This window comes from Drosophila tropicalis, unplaced genomic scaffold, assembly GCF_018151085.1.
Source record: "Drosophila tropicalis isolate 14030-0801.00 unplaced genomic scaffold, ASM1815108v1 contig_158, whole genome shotgun sequence".
NCBI lineage: Eukaryota > Metazoa > Arthropoda > Insecta > Diptera > Drosophilidae > Drosophila > Drosophila tropicalis.
In genome coordinates, this window is record NW_027172602.1 from 6,276,467 (window position 1) to 6,293,477 (window position 17,011).

Below are 17,011 nucleotides of genomic sequence, written 5' to 3' on the forward strand. Positions count from 1 at the left end.
ATAAAGAAAAAAAAAAAACGTAGGGAGAATTTGAAGAAGCGAAAGTAGGGCAGGACCCCTAGGTGCAAATATATATATACATATATATATATATATATATATTCTTAATAAAAATCTCTTGTTATCTGTTAAACTGTGTAAACCTGAATGTATGAATGTATGTACTTTTTATGTATAACAATGATGTTGATGATGATGATGATGAATGAATAACAAATGTGAGAGCAACATTTTATTATAGCACAACGAGAAAGCAAAATAAAAAAAGGGCAAATAAGCATTAAACAATTCAATTGATATTGTTGGTATTTAGATTAAGAAACAAGGCTTAAACATGATCCTTGTGTATTCGATTTGTATGTGAGAAAAAATCATTACCGTATAAAATATATGTGAAATTTTTATTGGTTTACATGAAAAAGGATACTTATATTAATGCCATCTCACTGACAGACATTAGATTCAAGTGTAAATGTTAAGTATCTGTTGTAGGCACAAACCCAACTCCCACTTCCCCACCACCTAAGCAATTGGTTTACCTGTCTACTGGTTATGCCATTTCTAAACTACTTCTGTTTTAATCGAGAAGGATAAAGTGGGACTTAAACGAAAAAAATAAATAGGTATTCTTTCGATCATTTTTCTATTTTTTCTTTTTATTTGTTGATTCGCGAAGTATTTGAAGCTTGAAGAATCATAAGTTAATTGGAATTATTTTGTAAAGGATCTCAAATCTTATATAAATAAAAGTAAGTATCGTTTGGTAGTAACTCTCATTATATTTTTAAGTTATTTTCATTTAAAAATGGCCTAAACAGTTAGAGAACTAAAGTTATGATCAACAAAAAAAAAAAAAAACAGAAAAGGGGGAAAGATGACAAATTACAAAATTGTTGAATGTTTACAAATAAATGTGTTCGGTAGATGTATATAATAAATATATACATACAGAAGTATGTATGTGTGTGTGTGAAATGCAGAGATTATACAGTTTTTACATTTTAGAATTTTTTGAATTTAATTTTTTGGTAACACTCATTAAAACTATTTCTCAAAATGAAAAATGATGTAAACAAATTGTTGTTGTTTCATGCCGCAAAACAAAAAAAAAAAAAAATTAAGTAAAATAAAAAAAATTAAAACAAAAGAAACAAAAACATAACAATATTACATACAATATATTTTGTTTATTGTTGCACAATGAGACAAAAAAAAAAAAACAGAAACAAAAAAACGAAAACAAAACCAATTAAAAGAAAGAATTAAAAAATGTCTGTATCGCTTTTTCTATATGAAATAAAATTGATATAAAAAGAAATTAATTAAAAAAAATAAACATGAAATCAATACATTTCAAAATTTCATTAATTTTTCAACACTGGTCAATTGTTTTAAAAAAAAAAATTTACCCCCTACTTATCAATTTTTCATAGAATTGCTTATGAATTGCATTGAATTAACGTATAAACGGATTTTAAAGTAAAAATCATCGACGTTTTGTAAAATTTTCATTCCTTTTATGCCCTTTTTAAAAAACCTTCAATGTTTTGAAAACCAACCAAAATAAGCCTAAAAGTATGCAAATTTTATTATTTTCGGATTCATTTGGGATAAAATTGTGATCCGATTGCAAAAGTTAAAAAACATTTAAATTCAAAACCTCTTTAAAAAAAAATTGGGGAACAAGTTCTTTATCTCTTTTTGTATTTTATGGATTTTGAATGGATCTTTGTGCAGATTAGTATATTAGTTTGCTAAAGATCAAAGTGCAAGTAACAACTGAAATCGAGTGATCTCTAAGTTATTTCACAAGTTACTCCAATTAAAAGGGGTTTCATTTGTCTTGGTTTAAAATTGGCGCTTGGTTAATGCACAACTTACTTATCAGCTTCCCTTATGAAGATAAGACCAATGCTGTCAATGGGGTAAATCAACAAGCGATGCATAGAATCTACATGCATAAGCGTACAAGCACACATATGTACATACATATGTTCATATGTTTGTATAGATGAATGGAGTGGCAGGTAGTGGAGCTAGTTGCGATAGGCGTCCACTAGCAGAGAAACAAGTCAGAGTCGATGTCGATGCCCTCGTTGGCTGCATTCGTGCAGTTGTTGACGAGACTTGGATGCATTCGCAACAGATACGCATCGCAGTTAGGCATACAAAAATATTTATAGTCTTTGCCCATCGGACGGTCGGTCGGTTTGGGGGAGCATGATGAACGTTGATCTGCAGCAAGAACGGGCGTCAGCCACAATTGATAGTGAGGACTTTGCACAATGGTGGGCAGGCGGCAAAACGAATCTGGAGCAACGTCGCACATTGGAAAGTCAATTTTTCAATGATCCACAATTCGATGATGTGATTCCTCCCAGTTGTTTGTCATACAAGGAACGCTATGAGCACTCGGTGGCCAGGGGTACACGATTTCTACATAAATTGAGGCAATGGTTTGGCGAAAAGCAAGGCAAAAACAATGTCTGCGATTTGAATACGTTGCAGGAGTTTCGTTTCCTTTTGTCAGGTCCATTGGGCACGGGTTTGTTTCAGCAGAGTTTCCCCCTGCGTTTGCATTTCTCCATGTTTGTGTCCACATTGCTGAACCAGGGCACTGAGGAGCAGCAACGGAAATGGCTAAGCCGAGCCTGGCATATGGACGGCATAATTGGCACCTATGCCCAAACGGAACTGGGACATGGCAGCTATATACGTGGCCTGGAGACACGAGCGGACTACGATGCCGAGCATGAGGAATTCATCCTGAATACACCAAATCTGACGGCCTACAAATGGTGGCCCGGTGGACTGGGCCAAACGGCCAATATGGTCGTAGTCTTGGCCCAGCTCTATGTGGGCGAGATACATTGTGGCCTACAATCGTTTCTGGTACGCATACGAGATGAGCAGACACACGAGCCCATCTTTGGGGTGGATGTGGGTGACATTGGACCCAAATTGGGAGCAAATTGTGTTAATAATGGTTATCTGGGCTTCCAAAATGTACGCATTCCACGCGATCAAATGCTCATGAAGAATGCCCAGGTCACAAGCGATGGCAAATTCATTCAGTCCGGTCAACCATTGCTACTCTATGGCACAATGGTATTCGTAAGGGTCATAACCGTGCGGGATGTGATGTTTGAATTGCTGCAGGCGGGCACCATAGCAACTAGGTAGGATTTAAAAACGATGCATATGATTTCTTCTGACTTTGTTTCTCCCACATCATATTGCAGATATTCCGCAGTGCGACGGCAAAGCCCCATTGAGCCAGGGAAACCGGAACCACAGATTCTTGATCATCTTACCCAGCAGGCGAAAATCTTTCCTCAGTTGTCACGTGGTGTTAGCTATCGTCTAGTTGCGGATTGGCTCTGGCAATTCTATCGAAATGTCATGCAAACACTAGAAAAGAATGCCTCTGCTCCAGCGTCCGATTCCCTGGCTGAGCTTCATGCAGTGAGTTGTTGCCTAAAGGCTGTGGCCACACAGGAGGCCAGCGAAGGCATTGATATACTCCGCAAGGCATGCGGTGGACATGGTTACATGGCATCGGCTAATTTCGATAGCATCTACGGCCTAGCCACGGCCGCCTACACTTATGAGGGTGAATATACGGTGCTCCTACTACAGACTTCACGTTTTCTGCTCCGTCAATATGTGGATAGTCTGAAGCGTAAAGTTCTGCCGGCCAGTGTTACGTATTTGCGTGATGTTTCGCGGCTTGTGTGGGGCAAAGATCTGGTGGAAAATTGTGTGCGCTCCTTGGAAATCGCTTCCCTGGAGCAAATTCGTTTGGCATGGCACTGCCGGAATGAGCAACGCAAGCGAGGATTAGGCGAAGAACAGGCTAACAATTTGGCAGGCAGACAGTTGGTGGCGGCGGCCACAGCTCATGCCCATGCCTTCATAACCAGGACGACAGTGCGGGAATTGAGGCGAATTGTTTCGGGCTTGAAACCAAGTGTGGCCGGAATTTTGTCTCAATTGATGGAAATATTTGTGCTGGATACGTTTTTGCGTCAGGCTGGACAGGTGCTGCGCTGGAACAGCATTAATGGTCGACAATTGAGACAGGTGGAACAAAGATTTGAGCAACTATTGTCTGGGTTACGTCCCAATGCAGTGGCTCTGGTTGATGGTTTTGATTTCCATGATCGCGTTTTGGGGTCCACCCTGGGCGCCTATGATGGACGTGTCTATGAGCGCCTTATGGCAGAGGCACGGCGCAATCCCCTCAATCAGGAGTCAGTCAATTCCAGTTTCTATAGCCATCTACAGCCCATGATGCGGGGCAAACTGTAAAGAATAAATTGTTCTTGTTCTTTGTCGAAATGTTTATTTCATTTAGTTTTACACTGAATTGCATAGAATTAAGCTACATACACATTTAGGTGCTCGCAGTGAGGAGGACGAGAAGGGGACTAACAAAATACAGGCATACAGGAGGTGGATTTGGTCTAGAATAAAGCTAAAACATCTTCTTTTTAACAGCCGTATAGCGTTCCATATAGACATCATAGCCGTCCAGATCGGTAAACTGTTTCGAATTGAATAGATTCCCATCAACGGCCAGATTGCAGATTTTTGATTCCTTGAGGATTCGTGGCGTTAGGGCATTCGCCTGCAGGCAATTCTCCTCCAGGCGTAATGTCTTCAACTTGGGGCAATCGGCAACATCTTCGGCCAGCGATGATATCTGATTTTGATTCAAATTCAATTCGGTCACATACAGATTACCAACCTCAGAGGGCACCTCGGTAATTTTGTTACGCGACAAATCTAAAACGTCCAATTGTTTCAATCCGCAGAACATTGATGGGAATTCCTTGAGCTGATTGTTACTCAAATTGACCGTCTTCAAGTGTGTACAATTGGCCAACGCTTTGGGCAGCTTTGTCAACATGTTATCCATTAGCAACAGGACTTCCAATTTGACTAGCTCACCCACGACCTCATTGAGCTCGATCAGGCGATTGCCACTCAAATTGAGATGCTTTAATAGCGTCAGCCTACCCAATTCATCTGGAATGCGTTCGAAGCGATTTTCCGACAAATCCAGAGTTTTCAAGACATTAGGATAAGCCTTGAGCTGGGGCGGAAACTCTTGCAGACGCTGCAATGAGATTTTCAATATGCCCGTCTTCTGGGCGGTCTCCAAGTGCTGCTTTATCTGCTTGTTGCCCATTGCCGAAGAGGTGGAGGTGGATGGTGCGTGGTTAGACGAGGACGACGCCGTCGCCGACCGCTAATTTAGTAATTACTGGCCACTAGAGGGCTATTTGTCTACCACAAATGTGTGCTTCGTTTTTTATTATTTTGCTCTACTTCTCAAATTGTTGAGAGAGCAAACAAAAAAAAATGATTAATTTAATTGTTGTTGTAGTGTACTTAAATTGTCACCCAGGGTGTTTGCCTTAAACGTAATATTCTTTCAACCGTTGCAGTGCACCTGTCGCTTTGACGATCCTTCCACTATTGGTAATATGTCCTGTGCACCGTTAATTAAATTTATTATTGTTTATTTCGACTTTCGCTACAATTTCTCAACCATAACAAATCAAAATAAAAAGCAATTGCGAATTCGCTCTGCCACACTGAATATTCGCTCATGGGCGAATTCGAGTATCGACGAAGTGTCAAGCGGAAGAAAACGAGATATCGATAGACCAATCGATTGACATAACGACAATAATATTTAAAAAAAAAACAAGAGACAAATTTACCAATTAGCAAATATAAAGATTTCCAATAAGAAAGTAACGATATGAATTTAAAATCACCCACAAAAAAAAAAAAAAAAAAATGGAAAAATTGTGGTAGGAACTTTTTTTCGTTTTAAATTATGAAATGCAAAAAGACCTTCACATACATTTTGTCGGCTTTTATATATCATTTTTCAGAATTCCACATCAATTAATTTGAATCAATATGCCAGATGAAATAAAAACCCCTTGTCTAATTTTATGTTTCGTAAATTGGTTTTTATTTGAAATGGGGATTTTTCGTTTTATCGATCCTTTATGTTGTATATAATTTGTCCACTATAATTTTCATTTAAATACTTATTAATGTTTGCCTTCTGCTTCTGCAGACTCTGTGGGCTTAATTTAAAAATGTTTGGTTTTACTTTTGTTTTCTTTTTTTTTTTTTTTTTTTTTTTTTAAAATAAATTCATTAACAATTCATTTCAACAAAATTGATTTGATTTTTTGTATCATGATAATACAATTAGCATAAATAAATTGAAACTTATTTCAAATTTAAAGTTGCCAAAAAATGTTTCACTTAAAAGTAAATACAAAAACTCTTTACAACAAAATTTCAATGATTTTGCGCAAATTAAGTATAAACAAAACAAAAAAAAAAAATATATATATATAATGTATAAGAAGAAGAAAAAAATAAATGTAAAAATTCTCTTATTTTTTTGTTTTAGTGTTTTTTTTACAGAAAATTGTTAATTTCCATTTGAATGATTGTTTTTTTTTTTTTCCAAATTATGGGCAATTGATTTATGTTTATTTGCTAAAGATGAAGAAATTGGCAGCCAATTTGCCTAGCTAAAAGCAGGAATTGCAACCGAAACTTTTGCCAATTACCTTGCCTCGATATAATTTTCAAAGCTTTGTCAGAATATTCGAGTTTGGCTGCCAGCAATTGAATTCGTTTGGTTTCTTTATACATAGATGTTTGAAAAAGCCAATGGACTTTAATGTTAAGATCTTGAAAAGTCAAAGAGATGAGTCGCAAAAATTGACATAAGTTTTTAGTTTTCATTTTGTTTTTTTTTTTTTTTGTTCGATATTTAGGCATATTAAATACATATTGGAAAATAGATATAAATTACAAATCGCAAAGGAATTTCGGTTGCAGTCCCCCCTAAAACAAAAATAAAAAGGAGAGGATTAAAATAAATGTATTTTATATATGGTATATGTATTTTTTTAAGTAGATCATATTTAGAATCTCTCTGCTTGGCTGCACTTTTGGTATCTGCTGCTGAGTGAATTCGCTAATACCGCTCGTTGTACATAATTTTTTGTTGTTTTTGTCTTCTTTTGTTGTTATGTTTAGCTTATTAAATTTGATATCATCGTAACGTTTTAATACGATATTTGTATAAGAAAAACGGGAAAGTTCTTTTACAAAAAAACTGTGCTATCTTAAGAACGAAAAGAAAATCTATATTTTTTTTTTTTTTTTTTTTGGTTTCAGCTACTAAATCCAGTGTGTGTGTGTGTGTGTTTGTCTGTGTTTATGTGACTTTGTGTCTATTTTTTTAAATGTATTTATATATATATATATATTTATATATATATTTTTAGGTGCAAATTTGAATGCGCAAGTCTACATTAATGGCATTTTTAGTTTGCCCTGGTTCTACACATCAATCACGCTATCATTTTTCTTCATCTCCATGAGATGCGTCTGCTTGAGCTTCTCCTGCATTTGCGTAAGCATGTCCTGCATGCGTCTTATTTCCTCATCCTTTTGGAGCAGCAGGCGGTCCGTTTCCGATATGGCCGCATCAAATCCATTCGTTGAGCTAATCGAATCACGCTTCAATTTACCACGCTCACGCAGCGCATGCTGTGAAATCTGTGAAATGCACTGGGCCCGAAAGTTTTCATAGTGCACATCCTGGAATACGACAAAAGAAAAAGCATTGCTTAATGATTGACAAATTGTCTATTGGGGTTTTTTTACTCACCTGTGTGGTATCCTTTAGATCCTGCATGTGTGTGGATATTAAGAATGTGCGCAATTTAATAAAATCGCTATGTTCGGGATCCTCCACATTGACCACACCCCAAAGGATATTGCCGGCCACGAACCTTCTTGCCAGCCACCTCTAATATGGTATTGCTACCGACAACAGCAAACGGTATGGATGCTTTTAGTTCACGATCCTGTTGCTTAAAGTCCTCATCCTCATCTGAATCGCATTCGGGAAATTGATACAATTGTATATGATTGTCCTCCAGATCCTGAAGTATACGTTCCTTTAGCTTGCGCACCTCCTGCTTATTGAGGCAGTCGGCTTTGCTAATTACAAGAACAATGTTCACCTTACGATGCAAACGTCTAATCAGATCCAAGTCCATTTGTCGCAAACTAATACCAAACAACGATCAAGATCAAGGATAAAGAGTTGTTCATTAATAGATTACATTCTAAGCACTAAAGGAAATGACATTGACCTAAACTGTATTAGTTTCTCTAGAGTGGTGAAAGATGAATAAATGAAACTGATCTCTAACTGCATCATTCTATGTGCAACCATTCAGAATTCTCTTTAAGGAGAGTAGTTTTTGATCAAATAAGTTGACAAATATGTAAGAGAGAATGATGTAGATTTCAAACTCAAAATAGTAATCAATAACCTCGACTCTTCAATGGAACAAGACTGAATGCAAACGGCAAATAAAAATGTAAGTAACCCAATCCAAATGTACAAAGGATAGAATTGATCTTGATTACACTGACTTGATCAACAATTACACTGACTGCTAAATTAACAGTGACAACAAATATTGTTTACCTAAGAGCATAAGTTCCAATTCTAAGCTGACTAATAGAGTCTATAATTTCTTGAAAATAGATATCTATATTCAAGACTATTTCAAGTTCTACAAACAAATTGTGAAATGAAATGATTAATGAAACTCACCTGTGTCCCCATGGTGGTACAAAATATAGACAACAATGGACTCGATTATCCTGTATATTGCGACGATTTAGTCCACTCTCGTCGGTGAAATATTGACGAAACTGCTCATCAATATATTGAGTGCACACACGCCAACTGTCCTCACAATTGATGGCATCCCCAAATCCAGGCGTATCGACAACTGTCAGTCGCAGGCGTACGCCCCGCTCCTCAATGTCCATGGTCTTCTTTTCCACCTTGGTGGTCTTCTCCAGTCGCTCTTCTACATTGGGCATTTGCCGATTCTTGTAGAGATCACCGAGAAACAGACTGTTGATTAAAGTGGATTTGCCCAGGCCCGATTCGCCAACTACCATGAGAGTGAATTCGAAGCCACGTTTTACGGACTTGCGATGCACTTGCTCTGGCAATGTGGCAAAGCCAATATAATCCCGATCCTTGTCGAATGACGGTGTCTTAGCTGCAAAAAATTAAAAAAAGATAAAAAATATAGAGAGCACACAAAAAAACACACACACACAAACACACAGAGAGACAATAAGGGAGTGGATTGGTTAATCAGTTAAAAGGACCTGCCACTTGAGCGAGCACCCGCAGGATTCTTAGGACTCTCTGCCTGCATTTATGTCGAGGACCACTTCATTTGCTACTTACACATGTCGCAGTTCCTGTTCCCGTTCCCGTGACTCAGTTGGTCGGTCGTTCGGTTGGCTGGTTGCCCCCTTTCGTGTGTATACCCAACGCCTACTTAAAACGTAATGGGGCAAAAAAAGGCAGGGAAGAAAATGCAAAGCTTGAGAATGCTTTCCCCTTCTTCTTGACTCTTTTTGCTATCTTTCGTGTCTTCAGGAATCCGTTATTCGTTTCTTTTAATATTTAAATGGTTTTATTTGTACAACATTATGTTTTTTTTTTGTTTGGTTTTTTATTTATTTCGTGAAAAATCCCCGAGTAAATTGAACACTTTATTGTAATAATTTTCTGTTTCTGTTTTTTTTTGCGTGTGTTTGTGTTGAGCAAGCGAATGCGAACTGCCCTAAAAGCATGAAACTTTAATAGACCAACCCAATGACACCCTCGCCCACACTTTTTCTCCTTCTCTCTCTCTCTCTCTATATCTGTTTTGTTCTCTCTCTCTATCTCTCTTTCAATCACTCCCTCAAGGATGTAACAGTTTTTTGTTTTGCTTCTTCTTTATTTTTGGTCTGGACAAGTGGCAACGCCAAAATGCAATATACCGCTATTTCATAGCATAGCGCCTGCGCTGGACTTTGAAGGAGTGGACTGACTACCAAAAATTTGGGCAAAGCTGACGAAGAAGAAGCAGAATGCTTTTGTCGTGCCACATTTCTATGTTACCTTAACATATGACGACAAATGTAAGTTGCCGGACTATTAACTTATTCAAAAGTGAAAGGAATGCAAGTTAACCATCTTCTTTGGCAAACTTTCTTAGCTGTAATTTTAAATTTCACACAATGTGGCAACTCTGGATCACCCCCCAATGAATATGTACATATTCTTAGTAGTTCACCCCCGTTTTGACGAATGCACCTTAGGGGTTGGGCAGCAAGAAAACAGGAACCCACTGTGAAATTCGTCTTCCCTTCGAAACAACACCCCCGCAACACGTTAGTGCATTTTTGTGTGTGGGAGGCGGAGGCGGGGTTGACTCTCGGAATGGTGCTGATGTGGTGGTGGCCCAATTTTTGCTGAGCTTATTGTTTCCCTTTGTTTTCTCAACCCCTCAAAGCACACATACAGAGATCAGCACAACAACAATAACAACAACAAATGATACTGACGAAATTGAAAATCAAAACAACAGAGCCTAAAGAACAGAGCAGAGAGTGAGCGAGAGAGAAAGCGACAGACCCTCCAATCCACTCGAGTCCATTTCATTTCATCCACTTGGTAAATTTTGCGAAATCAGAGCAACAAATTTATACACAAGCAAATGTACGGGAATGTTTACACACAGTGCGCACGGCACAGTGGTTAAAAACATGATTGATACAGTGACAACTTTTGCTTTTAAACCCCATTTCCGGAATTAAATGTCTTTAAAATTGAGATCATAAATGAAATCGCCTTTAAACTTGGATTTTTGGCAAAAAAAAATTGCCAAAATCCATGATTCAAATTAATCCTGATCATTATAACTAAAGTTCTAATTACATTCCACGTCTTTCTCTTTGAGTCCGCCCCCCTCTCGCGGTTGCGCCCCTGCCCAATGAAACTCTTTTTATTAGTGGCCTGAAATTTGCGTGGCAAACAAATAAAAATTTGTGCACAAACAAAAAATCCTAAAGATTAAGCAATATTTGTTATAAGTCTCAGTCGACGATTATTCTAAGGGGTGTGCGAGATAGCAACAAAAGACTGTGGGAGGAAGAGCGAAAGAGAGAGATAGAGACATTTGACAGTGTGCTGAATCTTGTTTCTAATTCAATAATCTGAATTCTGTGCATCACATTTATCTACATATCTTGATCCTAATCGCATGTATTCTAATGTGGGCGTTTGTTGTTTCCCCCCTTTTTCAAATCTCATCTCTCTAGCACGACTTCTCTGGCATGTTTATGAGGCACTTGGAATGCAGACACATTTAGTAGTATGTTGTAAATAGTTTAGTTCATTGAGGTTCATAAAGAGCAACAACAACAACAACAATAGCATCTCCCACACTAATAGTTGGAGATGGGGTCCAGGGATCAAAGTGGGAGCGGGGGACAAGTCAGTTGAGTCGGTGTCAAAACACTTGAACCATCATTTGCATACGATGAAACCTCGATACCCTCCATCTCTATCTCTCTCTCTATCTCTATGTCTCTCCCCTATTATAACAGTTCATTTAACACATGATCAGTTAAGAAAATAAGGGTAAGGGGGTATATCCATCAATTTCAATCTCGTTCTTGGACTCAATATCATTTCAATTAAGTTTGAGTTCGAAATGCAATTGCTCTCACTCTTTCTCTCCAACTCTCTTTTTCCTTCTTCTTTGAAGTTTTGCTTTCCTTTCATATTTCTCTCTTTCTAAAGTTCGAGAGGCTTGTTGAACGCACGAGTGCTCCCAGACGAACTGAAGAAGATGTTGAGCAGCAAGGAGTTTGGGGCAGGAGGAGGGGAAGGCTATTGAACGTGCATCGGCATTGGGCATTGGGTGTCTTTCTACCAACCGCGCGAAACAAAAGAAAAGCCAACACACTCCACACACACACACAACACGCACACCCTGTGGGCATATACCACTCTGTCTCTGTTTCAATGTTCCATAAATAGGTTGCATCTTCTTTCAAAAAAAAAAAAAAAACAATTGACGGGCATTTGAAGTAGCTCAAACTCGTTCCTTCCCCCCTTCCAACCCCATTCTTCTGCTTTTGCTGCCTCTTTCTGCCCCCCTATCCAATTGCATTTTTCTTGTGAAATTCTCGCGCCTATTAAGAATGTGAAGAAAACTCCATTAAATACTCTCGATATTCAAAAATTTGTCTGTCTATGCTTAATTTTAGCCACAAGCTGAATTTTGGTATTTCAGTCTTGAGTTTTTCCATTTTCAATTTTCGATTTCCAATATACATACGTTTGTTTGTCTATAATTTTGTTGATTAACTTTTTTCATCATTTTCGAAAAAAAATTTTTTTTTTTTTATCTATATTTAAGTTTATTCTATTGAAAATTCTGTTTCTCTGTTGCATTTGACAGATTTTCGTTTAGGGACTAATGCTAGTAGCAACAGGAAGAGAGAAACATGTGCAACCATTTCTGGTATGGAACAATGAAGAAATTAATGAGTTTTAAAACGCTGCATTTTTTTTTTAATTGGTAAAATGGCAAATTAGCCCCGGAGACACAGACATAGAAAGAGAAAGGAAAAGAGACTGATTTAGTCATGGTAATCTATTCATCATACAAGTGACTAAATTTATCAGAGAGGCCCAACAGGGCCGACTTAGGGGTTGGGCAAGGATTAATAACTCACCCCTGGGCCCCCCATTTCCCTGAATCCAGCCCAGTAAGCAAACTAATACTGGAGCTCAAATTGATGGCTCATCATTTTGTAAGCATGTACAATGTACCCATACCCATACATAATATAGTATCGGGGTCTTTTGGTTTAAAATGTTGTTTATCTTATCACATTGCCTGTGGTTAGATGACGAAGAAAATGGGGGGAAACGTTCTTTCTTTTTTATAGAAACAAACAAACTAAACACTAAAGGGGCATATCGAATGTTGTTGGCCTGCTTGGCCCAGGCCATTTAAGGTCGGGCCAACATCGACACAAATGTTCATCGAACGTTAACGACATGTCAACTAATTCGAATACCGTTAGCTGCGGTCACGTTGTCCTCCCCTCGCCCTTCCTCCATCGCATTCCCCGCGGAAAGAAGCAATTCCACATTCGTACGATCTGCACAAGCATTTGGGTGCGGCTGACCCGGCAAAACTAGAAATGTACCTAGACACCAAAAATGGGCAAACAGCAGCAGCAGCAGTCAAGTCAAGTCCAAGGCGAAAGCTAGAAACCAAAAATCAGACAAACAACCAAATTGGAAAGTGTCTCGACTATTTCAATACCCTTTTGTATTAGAAACTTTTTCAAATACAAATATTCTAAAATATTGTTTCTTTACATTTTTGGCGTAGAGAGAGGAAAATCGGGAGTGATTTTTATTCCCAGGAAAACTTTTAAAGTCCAAGAACGTTAACTTCCATTTTATAACCAATTTCACCCATTAAATTAAGCGATTTCCCGCAAAAATGTACACCTCGATCCACCCCTGGCTTAATCTGTTGTGTATAAACGTCGCTACCAAGTAAACTATAATATAACGAGATATAAAATATAGTTAAATATATATGTAAGTTTGAGTTTGAGAAAGATCAGGATATAGCCAATTGAATAATGATGTATTTGGTCGGAGATGACTTTTCTTTAGACTCAATAATACAGTTTAGAAAAGTCCTTAGGGCAGATGAATTGCCCAGTAGGGAAGACAGTGGAGAGGGATTTTTGTAAAGAGTATTTCAAAAGCAATGAAAATAAAATGAAAGTAAAATTTTAGAGGGGCGTCATTCATCGTATATTTTAGGAGGGGGCCGGGAGAGTATTAGAGGTGCTTATTAATCATAGCCCAACTAAGTACCTACTATTCAACTTTAGACTTAGTAATTATATGTAGATTCAGTGGGGAATTGTTTTACTGGGATTTTGTTGTTTGTGTAATTTGATCACTATATATATACATACATATGTATGTATGTACATATATAGTATTGACAGTTAATAATTCTACATATATGAATGTATTGGTTTTACTTACGTTTTGGATATAAAACTGGTCGACTTTTTGATGTCTCACCACCAGCAATACTTCCGACTCCTCCTGCAATTCCAACTCCGCCGATAGTGCTATTGCAGTTGTTGCCGCTGCTGTTGTTGTTGTTGTTGCTATTGTTGAGGCAGCTAATGGCATTGGCCACCATACCCATGCCCCCTGTCATTGATCCCCCCTTGTTGTTGCCAATGGCGGTGGAAAGTGATGGTGGCGGGGTTTGTGGCAATGGTGGTGGAGGTGGCTGATGTTTCATAGCTGTGGTGCAGGCCACATTACTGCTACCAGCAGCAGCAGCAGAGCCCGCGCCTGCTCCTCCTCCGCCACCACCACCACCGAAGAGACGACGTTGCTGTAGAAAAGCCGTTTTTGTTGTTGCAATGTGCAGTTGTATTTATTTAAGTTTATAATTTGTATTTGTTTGCTTTTGGTTTATGCTGTTGCTTTGTTTTTTTTTTTGTTTTTTTTTTTTTTTTTTGCTTCTTTTCCACCGTTTAACGGTTATTTGCGTGTGCTTATCTCGAGGTGTTGCTGCTTATCTCCTTTTCCCCTGCCTCTAGTTTTGCCTAAATGACGGCATCGGCCATCTAATAGAAATTTGCAAAATTATTAACAAAAAACCACACACAAAAATAATAGAGCTTTAATTTGAATTGCACTTAGAAGGCAAGGGTGTGTTTGTGTGTGTGTTTCGCAAGTCCTGCATCCTGCCAAAAAAAAAAAAAAAAACGCAACCTTGACCTACACTAAATGCACCTCACACAAACATTCCTGTATTTAGCAATATTTGCAAAGTGGTAACAATAAAAAAACAAAATAGAAAAAAAAAGAATTTATAACACAATAATTATGGCCACAAACAATTCGTAAATCAGTTCAAGTTCGCGAAAACATTTCATTTGAATAAAAAAAAATGTTCCGAGAGTATCCGCGTACCGCCTTTCAACTTGAAAACAAAAACAACACAACAACTAGAGACGGAACATTTGTCGACTGCACCATCGCGATATCGATGGGTTTTTACCCGCCAAATATCAGTAAATGAGTTATCGACGTTATCGGAGCAAGATTATCGTTATCAACGTTATCGAAACAAATTTATCGTAATCGACATTATCGGAGCAATGGGGGTTAGCCGCCAGAATTTAAAAAAAAATATTACATTTTTAGAGTTCTGTGATTAAATGCTATATGTATGTTGAACAATTTAATTGAATTTATATTTTTGGGATATTTTTATCAGGTACAAACTACAATTGTATTTATGTATATATAAACGTGTATAAAAATGTGTAAACAAAACTCAGGCTGTCTTCTCATTGATTGCAATTAGTTTTTGCTCCTGGGTAGAACATGCTTCCTGCTTATGATTGGCCAGCATCTCATCTGTGCTAAAAGACCGATTGCAGTTGGCACAAATGTGTGGTTGGTTCTTGCTGCTGTGCCTTCGCTGGTGTCTCTCCAAATTCTGCAATGTGACGCATGGCTTATCACAATGCATGCACGAAAAAGGCCATAAATTTCGGTCGTGAGTTCGTATATGTGCGGTCAACCGATCGCCATCCGGAAAACACTTGGTGCAGATTTCACAGCGATGGGGCAACTGTCCAGTATGTAAACGCTCGTGTCTTAGCTGGGACGCATGAGTTCCAAAACGTTTCTCGCAATGGGCACACTGAAAGCGGCGCTGACCTTCATGAACTACTCTCACATGTCGACTTATGGCCGACTTATGACGAAATAGCTGTGGACACTGTTGGCACTTAAACTTTTCCCAGCTTGGATTGTGGATACGCAAATGAGTTAGCAATTCCGTGCGTGTGACCTTGGCTACGCCGCAATGCTCGCAAATGTGCTCCTTATGCTGTGCATGGCGCTTTAAATGTTCTCCCAAAGCATTTTTCGTGCTGTATTTGCGCTTACAATGCAAACAAATCAAACGCTGCACTTGGTCTTGCTCCTCGTCCAATGACTGATGGTCTTGCTGCTTGGAACTGGAGTTCGGATGCACATTACGCATATGAGAGCGAAGCTGTTCGTAGCGCGTAAAGGATTTCTTACAAAGAACACAAAGGAATGGCTTTGAATGACCCTCGTGAACACTACGAATGTGGGCCTCCAGATAGGGCAATTTATAGACTTGTTTTCCACACTGATTGCAGGCCAAAGACCTCCGTTTATTATTGGACATTTGCATGGATAGCTCAGATGGCTGTTGCTGCTGCTGCATCGCTTCGTCTAATGCCATTTCCATTTCATCCGCATCTGATTCTGTTTTTGCATCCTCCTTGTCTTCCTGCGTGTTGGCGACAAAATCATCTTGTGGTTGCTGGACTTCCTCCATCTGTTCTTCTTTCACTTCCAATTCTCCTGATATCTGCACGTTTTCAACCAACTCTTTCCCAATGTGCTTGTCCTGCTGCTTCTTCAGCTGTCTTAATGTCACGGCACTGGCTTTGGCCGCTTGACACAATTCTACAAAATAATCAATGGCCTTATAGCATAAGGCACAGATGGCATGGGGAAAATTTTTACAGTCGTCCACATCCAGTGCATCATCATCGATAGCCAGGCACTGTTTCAGCAGAGCCACAAATTGAGGATTGCTAATGCTTTTAAGCTCCCGGCTCTGATCGTTGCAGACGGCCCCCGCCTCCCGCAGTTGACGTAGACAAATTCGACACAATTGGGCTAAATTTGCTAAAGTCAACATTATTCTATGGCTCGAACACCTAAGGCACAAACAAATATATAAATGTTTTTCCTTTTGCGATCGTTGGATCCAGCTGATTTCAGCTATCGAATAGTTGTTAACCCCGTCGTGGGTGGTTGTATTTCAGATGGTTCGATAGACAGGAATTTGTTGCAACAATCGAATTGCATACACCACAAAATCCTTCTAAATTGGTGCAGGATAAAATATAAAAAGCAGACGCACGTAGAGGACTAATGAAAAGCTTTAAATAAAGTAAACATTTCTTATCAATG

The 17,011-nt window shown here is 38.5% G+C and overlaps 4 protein-coding genes across 4 annotated transcripts; 1 reads left to right on the plus strand and 3 right to left on the minus strand.

The window, feature by feature from the left end:
* The first annotated feature begins 2,095 nt into the window (after positions 1 to 2,095).
* Positions 2,096 to 4,311, plus strand: LOC137586466 (acyl-coenzyme A oxidase 1). The gene is made up of 2 exons (XM_068302511.1): positions 2,096 to 3,179; positions 3,243 to 4,311. The coding sequence occupies exons 1-2, from the start codon at positions 2,221 to 2,223 to the stop codon at positions 4,309 to 4,311; spliced, it is 2,028 nt and encodes a 675-aa protein (XP_068158612.1). The 5' UTR covers positions 2,096 to 2,220.
* An 8-nt stretch (positions 4,312 to 4,319) lies between these two features.
* LOC137586467 (leucine-rich repeat-containing protein 57) lies at positions 4,320 to 5,600 on the minus strand. Its single transcript, XM_068302512.1, has one exon. The coding sequence runs from the start codon at positions 5,192 to 5,194 to the stop codon at positions 4,478 to 4,480; it is 717 nt and encodes a 238-aa protein (XP_068158613.1). The 5' UTR covers positions 5,195 to 5,600; the 3' UTR covers positions 4,320 to 4,477.
* A 368-nt stretch (positions 5,601 to 5,968) lies between these two features.
* On the minus strand, positions 5,969 to 14,783 carry Septin4 (septin 4). The gene is given in 6 exon segments (XM_068303230.1): positions 5,969 to 7,650; positions 7,721 to 7,822; positions 7,824 to 8,124; positions 8,681 to 9,140; positions 14,012 to 14,610; positions 14,765 to 14,783. Coding segments are annotated over 5 exon segments (1,392 nt in total). The 5' UTR covers positions 14,280 to 14,610; positions 14,765 to 14,783; the 3' UTR covers positions 5,969 to 7,389.
* A 434-nt stretch (positions 14,784 to 15,217) lies between these two features.
* Positions 15,218 to 16,815, minus strand: LOC137586616 (zinc finger protein 501). Its single transcript, XM_068302719.1, has one exon. The coding sequence runs from the start codon at positions 16,734 to 16,736 to the stop codon at positions 15,327 to 15,329; it is 1,410 nt and encodes a 469-aa protein (XP_068158820.1). The 5' UTR covers positions 16,737 to 16,815; the 3' UTR covers positions 15,218 to 15,326.
* Between the last annotated feature and the right edge of the window lie 196 nt (positions 16,816 to 17,011).